This window comes from Eutrigla gurnardus (assembly GCF_963514095.1).
Source record: "Eutrigla gurnardus genome assembly, chromosome: 16".
NCBI lineage: Eukaryota > Metazoa > Chordata > Actinopteri > Perciformes > Triglidae > Eutrigla > Eutrigla gurnardus.
In genome coordinates, this window is record NC_139927.1 from 12,788,465 (window position 1) to 12,804,980 (window position 16,516).

Below are 16,516 nucleotides of genomic sequence, written 5' to 3' on the forward strand. Positions count from 1 at the left end.
CAGCCTCCGATGATGCAAAATGACGATATTTGCATCATTGGAGGCTCGAATAGAAATAAGGAGCTCTCCGAGTCTCTGGTGAAAATGATGAAATGATGCACGACCATTCAAAAATACTACCGGGTTTCTAACGATACAAATCTTAATGCAAATGTGTGACGTATTCCTTTAAGAAATAGAAGAAGATGAAGGAAAGTGAGAATGGTAGTAGAAAAGAAAAGTGATTTTTTTTATTATAATCCCAATACTCATTTGAGTCACATTTTGGGGCTAAAGGGAATAAAAGAACTCAATAGCAAGCATAATCTCAAAACCTGCAATTAAAATGATGTGTAATAGAGGAAATCTAAAAGAAGCTTAATCAAAGAAATAATTTCTATCCAGTAAAGAAATATTCTTTCGACCATGTAATCTCAAATTGTCTTGAAACAGATATAGCAACCAAGAAAATTGTCAAACTGCTGAAATGTAAAATGGTCTCACCCCACTGGCTCTCGGGAGAGCAATATTTAGAGAACTGACATTATTCTCTGTGATAATTTATGATGGGTGAAAACACTAAAAAGCATATTTTTGGGGGCGGTGGAGATAAGAGTATCTCATCTGTGCTTTCCTCTCTGCTTTCCCGAAACGGCGTTTAATTCTTCATCATTCATTAGTTTCCGAGCCCTCGGCACTCGGCTGCAAACGTTTGAGCTGCCGTTCTGCACATGCATCCGCTGCTGAAGTAATTGTGTTTATTGACACGCTCTGGTTATGGAATATTAGGATAATGCATTTTCCATAAGTGCAAGGACTGAGAGAGGAGAAGAAGACGAATGTTAATAGCCTTCCTTTGTTTCCATCATTTGTTCGGGGTGTGTCAAAGCCTCCCACTGTGGCTCCAGACTTTTAAAGTGATTCAGATTATCAAATCGAAGCAACAACAGCCGGCAGGCGAAGGTGGCCGACTCCAATCCCCACCTGACAGTTACAACGTTTCTTTTTATTTTTCCATTTTAAATGTCCGTGTGCATGTTTCCCATCAACGCAGCGCCACACGTTGACACCTACAGTCCCGGCTCTACGGAAGCAGTCGGTGGTTGATTGCCTTGCTTAAGGGCACCTTGACAGTGGGAGGACAGCATTACGCATTAGTTTTTTCCACACTCGCACTTTCTTTTCCAAACATTTAATCATATGTTGTCCTCCCACTTTCCCTCCAGCTATTCTCTGGTGAGCCACTGCTGAAGAAACTGCCTCTACAGAACCAGAATGAAATGCAGCCACAACACACATATCGATATGTTTGTATACATCTATCAGACAGACAGACAGACTATAGGAAACATAGGAATGTCTTTGAGATAAAAGCTTAATTTACACCAAAGTAAATATGAATTTGGTATCTATTTATTTATTTTATTTATTTATTTAGTTATTTCTGAGAGAATTTAAAGGAAATTATTGAAAATTACAAATCTGTAAAAGCAAGCGTCACCAATTTTGATGAATGCAATATGTTTACGTTTTTCTGGCACGGGCTTCTTGTGCACCAAGAATAAAACAATTATTTGCAGCACAGGCAGATGTGACATTGTTATAAGACGGCAAAACCTCTTTGTGAAGAAGTTGTTTGCCTCCCGTTTCTTTTTACCATGGCGACAATCTCACCCTACCATTATTTCAGTTCTTTTAGTTGCCAAAACCAACCTTAACCATAGAGGTGGCAGATCAGAAAGTGTAATCTTGGAGACAGCTTGTGTGAGTGGTTTTCAATGACAAACAACACTCAGCTTAGGGTTGAGGACTTGTTGTTTTTGATGCATTTATTCACCTAATTTAAAGAATCAGTAGAACAAATTCTACTGCAGGGTTCGCCACTCCTCGACATCTTTCCACCTCTACGTCTTACCTGTCACAACGCTGGGGATTTTAGTCATGAAACTTTTCACAGTTCTGATGGGCACGCCCTCTGTCTCGTCCTGGATGAAGGTGACGATGTCTTCGATCTGCAGAGGGAGGCAGACAAAGAGGACAAGAAAGAGATACGGAGACAGAAAGGGGAAAGGAGACTCGGTTAAGATGGGAGCTTTAATACTTTGGAGCCAGTGGAGGTCACGGAGGAGGGGGGGTCACATGGGAGAATTTGGGTAGATTGAAGACAAGGCGTGCTGTAGCGTTCTGGATACGCTGCAATGGTTTAAGCCTCGGTTATGCTTCCGCGTAGTGATCACGCAATGGCCCCGCAGTTGCTTGGAGACCGTGATGGTTCTGCGTTGGGTTTACGTGTCGAAATGCAATTCAATGCCACTATGTTTTTTGTAAAGACTGACCATTCGACCGAGACTCTTGACGTACATCGGCGTTAGCCTTGTTATAGCCTATTTGTTTACCTTCTGGCTTTAAACATCCACAAGTTTTATTTCTTTGTGCAAAAGCGACAAGGTGCAAACAATAAAAGTATTAAAAGTTTAAATGGCGGTGTCTCCAGCGGATGTAGTTAGCGGATTAATCACAGCCAATGCCGCTGCGTTGGTGCTGCGTCGCCTCGACGCGCGTCTAGGATTTTTGGGAGGTGCACGTCAGACCCTTGCGGTGGACGTAAGGGGGGTCCGCAAGGACGTAAGGGGTCCGTAAGCCCCCTTGGAGTTGCGTTGCGTAAAACAGAGGCATAGCAAAGACATAAAGCTTCTGGTGTACTAAGGCATTCGATTCATGAAATCCATTAAATTCTAATTGTTTATATGCTGTGAAAAGTGAACCTGACCCTCCAGGAAAACTGCTGCTGGAAAAACTAATGAATTAATTTGCAGTGGTGATGCTGCACTAATGGTTCTCCTTCTTATCTCCATCACTAATTCCTATTGGTTTACTTTTAAGATCGATCCGTCACTCTAATGGTTCTGCCTCAGCATCTTGTTTTTAAAAGTAAATAAATCACTCTAATAAAGTAACAATCCCATTTCATGGACATGCAAAACACAATAACTGTAATTAGAGCCTACATATTGCTACTGTACATGGTCATAATGTTTACAAAGGTTGCTAACAAAACGGAGGAAAATCTCAAAACTGAGTCAGACATAAATCATTTGATATAAGCCACCGATGCACTTCAGAAGGAACAGCATTATCACAACTGTACAGATGTTAAATGAAACACGTCGCCCACTTTACTCAGCAGCAGTCAGATCAGTTGTTTTGATTGCAGTATCGACACCCCCTCTCTGAACAGATGCTTTTTTCTTATTGCGTCAGAGAGTGGGATGTGAGAAGTTGGTCGCTTTGGAGACAGCCAGCACAGAACTACCACACAAGTGGATGTATGAAAACTCTGAAGTCAAAGTCATGCACACGTTTTCGGTGCAGTGCTTTAAATAGTCTCATCATACTATATGTCCTATGCTGTACAAATCTTTTGAGATCTCTTAGCGTTTGATTATTCAAACGTTGCTTTGCTGCAGTGGTTTTAGCGCGTATGAGAAGCCTGTAATATTAGTGTATCATCCTATGGCCAAGAATACAAAGAACCTGCTCCGTCTTTAAAAGCTTGATCATTTGGACTAAAAACATGCGATTATTTTCAGCAGAGGAACTCAAGGAAGGAAATGCAGGACGAGGGAGCAACAGAAGAGAAATGCAGCTGCTTCATTAGAACAACAGAACAAAGGCACAAAATAATCATCATTTCTGTTTTTGCATGGTTGAAAATTTGATTATTTGGTCACTTAAAGAAACAGTTCAACACTTTGGGAAACACACGTATTTGAGCCAAGACACAATAAGCTTAGCTTAGCATAAAGATTGAAACAGAGGTAACTTTTATCTTGGCTCTTTTCAGGGCTAAAAAAATGTGTCTACCAGCACATATTAAACCTTATATCTTTATATCTTGTTTTACACAAACAGAGATATAAAAACAACTCAATATGCCACGGGAAAGAAATAATTAGACCACGTAACATCTTTACATTTCTGTTTCCCTTTGCTTCCAGCCTTTATCCTCAGCTAAGATAATGATCTCCTGGCTCTGGCTTTAGTGGAATAAATGTTCTCAAAAGAAAGCAAGTAAAAGTAGTTGAACAAAGAAGAAACTCAAACTTGAAAGGTCAAAGAAGAAAATACACCTCACTTTTCTGGTCTCAACACTCGAGAGTGGTTTATAAAATGACTTGATAACTTCGGCATCACTTCAAAGTTACACAAGGTCCCTGAACCGTCTGTGTGCCTACGCTTAGCATGGACCAGGTAGCGGGCTGGCATGCAGCTTGGCAGAGAGGTGGCTTATGGGGGTGACAAGGAATACAGTATAGTTTAATGATCCCCTTGGTAACAGGCTTCACCAGTGATGCTGATGCCATTGTCTACATCCTCAGTGATTGTATGAGGGGGTATCATCCTTTTAGAGTCTTACACAACTGTTATTATGGTAAGGTAAATATTAATCATTAGAAACTCACTGATGTTTTTGGCTGTGAATTATTCATTTTTAACTATATGTTTAAATAAATGGAAATAAATAATAAATAAATTAAAGTTAAGGTACTGATTTTGCAGAATAGCCCCTTTTCAGATTGTTATTTAATAGGGAATATTTTAATGCTGTAGCTGGTTAAGATGGAACTAATTTCAATCACTTTTTAAAATGTTATAAAAAGCATCATATTTTTGTAAAAGGACCATGCGTTTGGTATAACAAATTCTAATTTACAAATGAGTAACTATTACATTAATAACATAAATGCAGTGGACTGAAAAGTACAAGACTTAATTTGTAATATAGAGCAGTAAAACTAGAAAGTGGCATCAAATGGAAATTCATAATATTAATAATATAAACCCCCCTAAAGTTGAGCAAATGTACATTATTATTTTCTACCGGTGCATTGAGGTCCAGATCTTACAAAACCATACAAGAAGCAATTGTAGATGACCAAATGGATGTCACCTCAGCCTATATTTATTGCTGCTGTTCATGTCCAGGGGGGCTCCTTTGTTGACTGGGTAGCCTTAATTAACCGAAAACTCTGTGCCGTCCCTCCTGGCCAATGAGAGGACAGTAAGTTACACAAGAGTTTTTCTCAGAATGGAAGTGGGTTAAAACATCCTGAATCGGTCATGTGGACCCATGGGAAGAGGCCACAATAACTCCCAGCTGGACCCACAACCTGGCATGTACATCCCAACATACGGGCAGAGGACGCCAACAAAATACTTGTTCTGAAAGAGCACTCCCCTTTCGAAGCCCTGACCTTGAAACAGCTGCAATTAGCCTTTTTTTTTTACACAAAAGAGAAATCGGGGATTGTGGGAGAGAACACCGACGAGGCCATCACTGTGGCTATAATGAAGAAGACCCTGCTGAGAGAGAAAATGTCAGCCGTGGTCGTACCTTGGAGAGTAAGCTCAAACATACCCTGAAAGAGTAGCATTGTACTCCATGAAGTAATTCATTTGAATTTCTTGGGAGGTAATGTATGTGATGAGACCAGTCACTAGGAGACCATTGGTGGATTTAGCTCCTTCCAGAACGGCTTCAGCACATCTGCAAATTACCTTCACCTCAAGTGCAGAGACACCGCACTGATTGCAACGTGTTCTTCAGCGCTTCAAGTGGCTCTTGCATACTGATAAGGAACACTCGGAGAGAAAGTCAAGTGACAACAAAAGAAGAAAAAAAAACAGATGCAAGAAGAAGTGTGACGTACTTCACTATAGCCACTTAAACAGAAGGATTCCATGGAGGAATAAGGCCTTAAACATGGGAATGAGTTAGCATTTTTGCTCTTCTGGTTCACTTGTCTTGGATTCAATTAGTTTTTTGAGTGTTTTTTGGTTAAATACGTGTACTAATGTCTCAAAAACGATGGTTGCTCACAAGTGGCCACACACCAGTCCGCACTTAGCGATAGCATGTATGCATGGAAAGTAATAGAAGTTAATTTGTGAAGATTATCTTGCTGAACAAAATGTGTAAGTGTCATAACTGTTTGTGTGCTACAGAGTTAAATTCCTGAAATAATCCAAAGTAAAAATCCCATTTGGCTTTCCTTAGAACCAGGGCGATGCCAACTGTCGGGATAGCCTACAAAAATATGTCATACGTCCATAAGGGGAACTAGAGTGTAGGGGGGGTCATAGCGTCACTGCAATGATGCCTTCTACAAGAGTCTATACGACAAACGGTTCATGAGTTGGGCTTGTGAATCAGTTCAGAAGCTACACACCTCTTTGTCGTAGGCCACTCCCACACGCAAGTTTTGACAATTGGCTGGAAAACACAAACACACACCTTCACACTTATGCACGTCCACGCCACATTTCAGCCTCCCAGGGCAAAAACTGTACCAGCAATCTCACTTTACCAGGAATGCTGCAGCTAAACAACTCCACTTCTTAAACTGTCAAAACATGAGCTTGCACAGATCTGCTACAGTGGATTCAGTTTCGAGAAAGATGACGTTACTCCAACATATTAACTCCAAATTGCTTTCTGATGCAATTTGGAGGTAATAACGTGCACGTGGTGTTGGCAATCATTCACTATGTGCACAGACTCCCTGATAGCTTTTTCTGCTCTAAAATATCCTTTTGGGTAAGCAACATGAAATTTTACCTATGGCAATCAATGGTGTTTCATTAGAAAAACTATACAATGAAGATCTCCGATAACAAATGTGACTTATATGTTTGTGAACAGAAACCTATCAGATTCTATCTAAATGCTGTTTAAAGTGTTTAAAGGTGAAAGAGAAAGATTGAAAAACAGATTGAGTACCAGGAAGCCAGGTTTTTGGCTCAACGTCAAGGCCCTAAATAGATTCAAAGAATCTACATTTTAGGTCAATGTCATGCACACAGTCTTCATATAGCTTGTTTATTTCAGAGCTGTTTTAAAATCTGACACCATATCACTGAGGAGACTCATTATCCACACATCCCAGTCGGCCTGCATGTATTCTATATCGCCGCAAAACTTTCTCAACAAACTCTTCCAACATTTGATATCGCACTAAAAATAACTTCATTATGATCCCTTGAAATGGAAAACAGCAAATTCCAGTAGAAGCTCTAATAAAACGGTGTTATATACAGAAATGTTGAGCATCGTGTTAGTGTTATCAACGTAAACAATTACAATTTTCAAGAAGGTGGCAAGGGCATTAAACTTCCAATTTAATGTGTGTCTACGTATGCTTTCAGAATAAAGGATACAGCTTAGAAAATATGTGAACATTACCTTGGAAACGCTGCTGTCCTGGAACAGTGCAAATTCAGATCAGGCAAATCAAGGCTACCTTGGAAACAGCATGATATCACAACATACTACACACACACACACACACACACACACACACACACACACACACACACACACACACACACACACACACACACATTATGCATCATTAATGTCAGGAATTCATGATCCTGATGCTCCTAATAATCCAACTCCTTCTATACTGCCACTATCAAGAAAATGTCCAATGTCCATCCATTTCAATTATATTAAGGCTTAAAGTTAAGGGTGTGGCCGATTTGTGAGACGTCGGTGCCAAATCAGGTTGCTAGCTGCTTCCTCTGCTGCATCACAGTTTTTCCCCCCAGGATGTGGTGTTTTAGATGACATTTGCTTCAATATCCACTTGTGCTCTCGTCCAGTATGAGAATCACTGGGGTTACAGCCCTGGTTTGGTTCAAAATATCTGGCTTGTCTATGGTCTTAGTTGGCGTTTTAGTCTTTGTTCATTAGAACGGCACAAAATATCGCTGCAGTACCAGATATATTACTTCAACTCGATCACTGTCTTGTACACCAGACTCTGTATGATATGAGACAACAGTGGAGCGAGTATTCTGTGGACTGAGGTGTGTATAGATGCTTTGGGGTGTGTGTGTGTGTGTGTGTGTGTGTGTGTGTGTGTGTGTGTGTGTGTCATCTCAGGTAGCAGTTTCTTCTGGGACCAGGTTTTCCTGTCAGTATGCACCTTTCCTCCCCTGCAGGGCCTGAATCCCACAGCAGCTGCACCATCACACGGCTCTCTGTAGAGAATCACGACTAGACTGCCAGGGGGTCATTATGGGGGATAACTTTCCTTTCTTTGCATTTTTATTATACCCATTTATTCTGTATTCTGGTATATTTAATTTCGATATGAAAGATTGTAGCATCGTAATCTTGTTTACGATCGTCTGAGAATAAAGGCTTCGCCTGGGATTCTCTCGCAATAACGTTTTCACCAACAGGTTCATGAAACTTTATGAAATGTTTTCATTCGGTATTTTAAGGAATCGTGAATGTATATTAAAACAGCCTTATGAGCCTGCTATCGTTATTATAACCCCTGTGTAGTATATGATCTTGAAATGCTGCTGTAAAACCTTACGAATATTACTTTTGGACGAGTATCTTTATGTATAATTTCTTATCTATGATTTCCATATTGTAGTATATTCCAATAAACTTAGCTCTAAATGCCAGATTCCCCCAAAGCCTCTTAGTGTTGCATAAGATCACTTTCTTAATTGTAAATCAGTGAACTATGGTGATCTTGTTAGTAGAACATTTTAATCCCTGAAGCTCTGGACTAAGAATAATAATCATAAATATGTATTAAAAAAAATATCTTCGTGGAAGAGCTTATGTAACCCCATTTGCTGTGGGGCACCTAAAATGTGAAATTATAAAAACAGTCAAAGAGATAAACAAATGATTGTGCAGCGTTATCTTAATGAAAAGTGGAAGTAGTGACATAAACAAACAGGCCTGCACTCAATGAACTGATGAGACCCGGGGCAACCAAGCTTTCATGTGTGCTTTCTAGTGTTTCATTCATTTTTTTTTAATCTCATGCCAGATTTTTATGTTCCGTATGGGAATATAAGTAAGGTCCCTTATTATTTGTATTAGCCATAAGTAGTAATAGTATTACTTAATATTTCAGAAACGGGACAAAAAAGGGTCGTCCTGTCCAGGGTGTACCCCGCCTTCGCCCAATGACAGCTGGGATCGGCTCCAGCCCCCCCGTGACCCTGAATACAGGATAAAGTGTTAGACGATGGATGGATGGATGGACAAAAAAAAAGGCATTAATTTACATGTTCAGCTGAAACTAATATGTGGCTTGATTTGGCAGTTATGTAAGAAATAATAACCAATGTACATGAGTATGTGAGAATGTTAAACAAAAAGTGAAACCTCAATTGAACTCATAATAATACAAGGTGTAGGTATAGTTTGTAGGTGTATATATTGTTCTATCGTGTGTTTTATTTGATCTTTTTGAAATTAGTTTTGCGTGTGGTGTTACTGTGTATGACTCATTTTCTCACACTGCATTACAACTCCCTAATTTACATATCCTCAGTGAGCTCTTCGCTATAAAAAAAAGAAAGAACGAAGGAAATACATAATTTGCACACATTCTCAATAACATGATGAGGTTACCTATAATACGTCGACCTTCTGTCAAAGTGTGCAATAATACGTTTCGGATGAATCTTCCATGTGATGGGAATTGTTTAATAAAGTCTGGGCACGTACGGTTCATGAACATGCACTTCCATAAGACCGCCGAAATAAGAGAACGCGGGTAATCCCACGTTAAATCTAATATATCATGCAGGAAATTAGCATAATTCCTGATTCAGAAGAGCATTACCATGCCAACCTGGCAAAGGTTAAATTAGTTTCTGCGAACTTATTAAATGTGATGCCAAAATATGTGTGTGTGGGCATCAGTCACACATTAACACACACTAGATGAATTGCCATTTACCCAGAGTGGGCGTAATGACTGTAGAGGTGGCGAGGCCGTCTGCCCGCAGTGTACGGGTTTATGTCTGAAGGTCAGACGCGACGGCTTTGTGACAGTGACGATGAGTCTTACTGGTTTCAGCCCAGTGCACCTGGGAGCAGGGTGACGTGACTGTTAATGTTGGTGTAATGACAACAGGGTGGCTTTGACACAGTTGACTGCCAGTGCATCTCTGCCTGACGGCCGATGACATCCCTGAGCAATTTATGAGGCTGGTCAGGATTCTGGAGGACAGAATAAAAAAACAAAAGGTCTGGTTTGTTCGTCTGAAACAAATCATATTGTTTCTCCTACAAATAAAAAATGAAAAGACAAAATCATCACCTCGGTGGTTGAGTGCACTTCAGAAGTACTCGCCCACTGGTTTCATATTCAACATTCATATTCAAGTGGCTGGATGAAATAGTATCACTGATAAATAAATCGTGACTTATAACATTTTGTAGGAAGATACGTTTGTTTATGTTTAGATGCTTTTAGATACGTTTCTTAACATTATTTTTTATCTATTGCAGTGCGTGCTAATTTCTAGACACTATTTGGTTTAAGTCAAAAAGTCAAAAACTAACATTATGCAACATATTCTTCCACTTTTTGACTTTGACAAAGGGCAAAAACTGAGTCCAAAAGAGTTAGACAGACAGACACAAATACGGTTATTCATCATAGCAAATGCAAAAGGAATCTATCTAAAGCTCAGCCGATGGTACAAAAAGATCACTCATCATTCTTTAAATTAGCTCAATGGTGGATGTAACTATAGGTGCCTGAGCAACGGAGCAAGTGGAGCAAACTTGTCTCCATCATTCATTGGGGATTGGGGAGACAATTTGGGAGCAAATCCATCCATCCATCCATCCATCCATCCATCCATCCATCGTCTACCGCTTATCCTGTATTCAGGGTCGTGGGGGGGCTGGAGCCGATCCCAGCTGTCATTGGGTGAAGGCAGGGTACACCCTGGACAGGACGCCAGTCTATCGCAGGGCCGACATATAGAGACAGACAACCATTCATGCTCACATTAGGGAGCAAATCGTTGCTATGAAAAAAATGTTTTGTCTTGTTAAGAATAAAAGATTCATCATACAGTCCCTGCAGTCGGGTGACTATATTTGAGCAGACCATATCTATGCACATTTGACTATTTTCAGCAGCCGCCAAAAACTATGAATACAATATGTTTGGACCACAGTTTTTTGTTCAAACCAGTTTTAATCAATGAATGAAAGATCGTTGGTCAGAATATCCAGAAAAGCATGCTGGCTTGCATATTGCAAAATGCAACCAAATACAGTAGGACATCCTGGTATTTCTTGGCATACTGCATTTGAAATAATATTATTACTAAATGGTATGGTTGTATGGGTGGAATCCAATGAATCTCCTTGTTTACGTTGTTTAAGTATTAAATTGACTTTTAATATTTTGCACTATATGTTGATTTTATTATTTGGCAAATAGTGGAGGGTTAAGAGGTTAGGCCAATCATGCATGCAAGTTTGCTCTCGCATTTTAAAAACAGTGCCAAACGACCATGTATGTCACTACAACATCTTTATCACAATGTATAAATAGAAATAGGTAAGCACTTTGCTGTAATAATGACCTTTGTGGTTGTCAGGTCTTTACTGTATCTCTGATCTTCATGCCTAACAATGATTTTAGTGCAAAAGAAGCAGTGCAGAGGCAATAAAACCTAATCGGACAATGTGGGGTGTTAGACAGAAGGCTATTACTTTGGTTGCAGGAGGAGGAGGGGGATTACAGCCACAGCCTCCCTCGGTATGGTTAACACCTTTGGGGGGTCACGTGACACCCACTGCAGTGAGGACAAGGTGCCCTGGGCGACAGCGGGGCAACAGGGCGTCTACCTGACTGCAGTGGACCCTAAAGATTAGCTGGATTAAAGCACGAGGCCATTATTTTTTTTTTACTGCCCTCTTCCATCTGTTCTGTTTCAGAATACAAAATGAGTACAAGAAAGTGTGCAGCGAATCAGTATGTGATTTCATATATAACTGCCCAACCACCTTTGCTGTAATAAAACAGTAGAACACACTATTCCTGCATGTGTTCAGCTTTGCAAAGACGCTACAAGAGTGTAATTAGCCCCTCTGTAAAATAACATAACGTTGTGTTATGTGCACAACGCAAGTGGTTGTCTGCTGTCTTGGAAACAGGGAATTCAGGTAATGTAATTCTGGGGATAAAGCAGGGAAAGGACACTCATAGCCAAAGGAAATGTGTCCCTGTTGGGAGTCCCAGAATGAAAAACAGCTGCTTTCATTGCAAGTGTCATGATGTATTTAGCCATTCCGCAGGAGAGCTTTAAAAACAGCCCTTCTTGGTTGTTTCTTGTATGCTGAGAATAATTGTCATTGTGTGGGAGATCAGCGCAGGACGGCGGCTTTGGAAAATGTTCTGCTGGTTGCCCTTTCTCTCCAAGGACATCGCCGATCGCCACCTGGAGTGTACGTGAACAAAACAGCTGATTGTTTGAAACGTTTTCAACAACTTGCTCCTCTGGCATGGAAATCTCCTCCTTTCACACTGAAAACACGGCAAACAACGCTCATTGGATTAAATGCAATTTGCCTAGAGTTCAACAGCTTCACACATTCCCTCACTTGTGTGTCTGTTTCAATGTGTTGCATGTGTTTATTTCTATTATCGTATCATGTGTCAGCTCTTGGGGAAAGGGCTCCACGGCATCTAGAATATTTATTACCACACCAGTTTAAAAGCTCTGTCCAAAACACACCATCTGTTAAGAGCTGCTGTGACACTTTCAGCAAACTGAGGAAGAAGAACTTAGAAGATTCTCTCTGCTCCAAACTCACAAAGTCACAAACTTCCCTGAGGCTGGGGAAAATCACATTTAGCATCACTCACTTCTTTCTCTACACCAATGGCTGCACTTCAGGCCTAAACCGAGACCAATTCCACGATCCAAGACCAGACCAGACCGGTACGGTACGACAATAATGCAGAGAATATTCCTTGCATGTGTACACATGCTTGGCCAATGAGGCTGATTAAGTAAGATTAAGTAAGTATTACAGAACACACCTTATATTGTGTTAAGTGTATTCAAACGCTCGTTTGTTCTGCTAAAACTCGTCAAATATCCTACTTAATGCATACATTTATTTGCTACCCCACTTTCTAGTGTCACTCTTAATCGTACAAGATAGAAAAACGTGATGATGACAAGATCAGCAGAGTACTAGAACCTGTTCCAGCATGTTAATGGCATTCCGTATTTGGGGGCCATATTGTACAAATGCACCAAAATCACCATTTCTGACTCCACGCTTCAATGCCAACAACTTTTAGCAGCTAAGACGAAGACGAATTGATGGATTCACGAGGCAAGACACGTTGAGGTCAAAGTTCTCATAAAAATAAAAAAGACAACTTGGTGGTTTGGGCTTTCTGTCTGGCGGAGAGCCGAGCGTCCACAGACAGCCGAATGTGAACCGAGGCCAAACACTCCCTGGGCAATAATCAATCCAGACAAGTTTTCATTGCTCTCAGCGAGGGACACCAACAGAGCTGACCGCGTGTCTCAAAGCCAGACACATCCATACCTGGCAGAGTGAGTAATCATCACAGGGGGAGGCTGATTATTTTCTATTCTTGCTGTTTTACCCATGGGAGTCCAGCATGCCGACAGCGGATGTGATTACTGTGATAAATAACAACAATGACAACTTATCCGACGTTGCCATTTTCTTGTCATCGCGTTTATCATCTCAGCTGATGATATTTCAGAGATTAAATTGTATTTTAAGAAATTTTGGCATCATTTTTGCAGAAACATGATCCAGACAACAAAGAAAGTTCACATTCTTCTGTTTTGGTTGAAAAGCTTCGAGTTCAGCGTGTCCCTAATCAGCTGACTTATTTCTTGGAATGCAATTGATTTTTTATGACTGCAACCCAAAAACACACAAGACAACACTGCCCACATACTGCTATGTCCAATTGCCATTTGAAATCTTCCTTGAGGAGTTCAAGTTGTGTGACAAATTTTGACACCACTTTCAATGAAAAAATATTCACACAAATCACCCGGGGGAAAGCACTTGGCATCTCCTTTCAAACATGACACCATGCCCATTTCATTTAATTCTTAATAGGTAAGAGTAATCCATTGGACTATAATTGACTGCTCTCCTGCTGCACTGGGTGGCTACGTGGGTGTCCGGACATTTTAAGGAGTCAACATGAAATAGCTCTCATAGAAGGACATAGACTCTTTCCCAAGCTTTCATGGATCTCATTGGAGCTTTGGAGTGTGTGAGAACAACATTATCTTTTTGGAAATGCATGTGTTTTGACAGACTCCTGTCTAAAAGTGTATCTCTCATTCCAGCTGGCTTTGTTCTAAAAATGTGGTGTGCTTCAGTTTTTCCTGTTGTAGTTATAAACAGGTAAATAGACCCTTTCATTTTTGTTTAGACACCATCATCAGATCAGAATTACAATTATACAAATACTTGTACCCTTAAAAGGATAAGTTGTTATAGATTATGGATAAGGAGAAATCTTGGACACACACACAATTTAACCCACAGCAAGTGCACCAATTGATCATTTCATATATCCATTGATCAGTGGGTGGCAGAGCAGTCAGGGACAGGCGGCTGGGCTCTGTTCCATCGGATGCAGATTGGGCCTGATCCAAGCTTGTTTGCAACATTAACAAGAGGGCTATGTGGAGTTTAGATGGCCATGACTCCAAATCACCCTCACCCTGGAGAACTGCCCATACGCTTTCTGAGTACAAGGAGGACTGAGATCTGAGAAAGGGCCAACAGCCCCGGCTCCGCCTGTGAATAAAGGCTGAGAAGCCCTCTGGCACTGTTTTTCTCTGGTAATTTCTCTTCTTCCTCTTCTTGTTTTTTTTTTTATCCCTGCATTATCTCATGCTAAGAGTCACTTGTCCAAGTACTGAAGGGGATCAGTGAAAATGGTAAGATCAAGGTATTGATTAGAGACATTTTCATGGCTTCTTGGTCACCGCTCACAAGAAGGTGGGAGACGCTGGAGCAAAACAGCTGGTGTGATTTACACCATCTGTTAGACGCTTTCAGTGAAATGTGCTCCGAAGAGCTTCATCCTCCTCTTTTACATCACGTCTCGGCTGTGGATCTTGAAATAAAAAAAAGAAGTAAATAAAAAAAAAATACCATTGGTCTTGGAAGAAATGATGTCTCAAAGCTGTAATTGTCTTTTTTATGCACAAAGCCTGAATGTTTTAAGATGCACCTGTAATTGATTTAGATTTTTAATTTAATCCCATTGCTGAATCAGTCCATATACACACATACAGGAATAATATTATCCAACACTACTGTCAGTGGATTTTTACTGCACATTCAGTGCATCATCAAGATTTCCTCCAAGATTTTGCATTGGACACACTCTGCGAGATGCAAGTAAATACATGATTTTGGTGTTTATCACTTTTAAAATATACAGATTATGTCATTTATAGCTGGAGTGTTTTCTATAAGCAAAGTCAATTGTTAAAATAGGAAGTTGCACAATTGTTTGCTGTTACTTCCTGCTGATAACGGATCACCAGGGTAATGTGTGTTGGTGTTAGGAGAGATACAATGACAATGTGCATGGGTCCAAATGTGTGTGTGTGTGTTGATGAGAAGCCTGTGATCATACGAGAGGGACTGAAGGTCTGAGTTACTGATAGAGTGGCTTTCCCCAACAGATTCAGCAACAAAGCACGCCGTCTACTTCACATCCTCAGGAGCCCAATTAGACTGGAGAGTGAGCTCTCTTCCACACTCTGGCTGCCCCACTGAAATAGAGCCATAACGCCTTCCGCAGAGAATTCATTCCTCTTTAATACCCAAGTGCTTTCAAAAGAAATCACATTGTGGAAAAAAAAAGTCCCTCTCAATCACTTATTGGTTCTCATGTTTAGTCTTAAAATATTAAATTCATATAATGTGAATGTGTCAAACTTGTTAACATGGACAGTTATTTTTTATTGATATTGGAGGAGGTCTGCCCTTCTTATTAAAGAAGACGTAGTTTAGTTTGGCGTGCTAGCATTCTAAAATAGCTAATTAGCACAAGACACAAAGTATGACCGAAGCCAACGTGAATGCCATTCCTTTTGCTGGTATTTGGTCATGAATCAAAGCACTGGAATGAATAAAATGAGCTTAATAAATCATGCTAGGTGAAAGTTAAGGGATTGTCAGTCAGTGGGGTTCAACGTCTGGGGGCCTTCAATAAGTGAACACACATTTTTTATGCCAACGTTGGGATATTTGAGTCTGGAGTCACACTGCTAGCATGGCTAAAAAGACAAATTGCAGACTCATTTTATGGTCCAAAATATAGATCAGTAATTATTTGACCGTTGCCTTCAAGGACCATTGACATAACTGACCCCTAATGAGAGAGTCCCATTAATATTTCCCATCTACATTACCTAAACATGCATCTTACCCCGCAGGGCTTGAGTCTCTGGAGGTTTCGGTCTGCTCTCTCGGAGCAAAGAGTGGGATTCCTCAGGGCCATAGATGCGAGAAAGGGAGGCGATTTATCAACATTGCTGTCTGCTCAGGATCTCCTGGCTCAGCACTTCAGCAGCTCCATTCATTCCAACCAAGACAGTCTGACACAGCCTATTTCAGGTCCAGAGGTGTGTTACCTTCGAACCAAACTGAGGCCATTAA

General features: G+C 40.5%; 1 protein-coding gene across 1 annotated transcript in view; it reads right to left on the reverse strand.

Annotated features, from left to right (window-relative positions):
* The window catches only part of LOC311026839 (regulator of G-protein signaling 6-like), a 63,301-nt gene that overhangs the window by 16,462 nt on the left and 30,323 nt on the right, over window positions 1-16,516 (reverse strand). Inside the window, exon 3 of the mRNA XM_084030532.1 lies at window positions 1,895-1,991. Within this exon, the coding sequence (XP_083886658.1) occupies window positions 1,895-1,991 (97 nt within the window). The remainder of the gene's footprint in view (window positions 1-1,894; window positions 1,992-16,516) is intronic.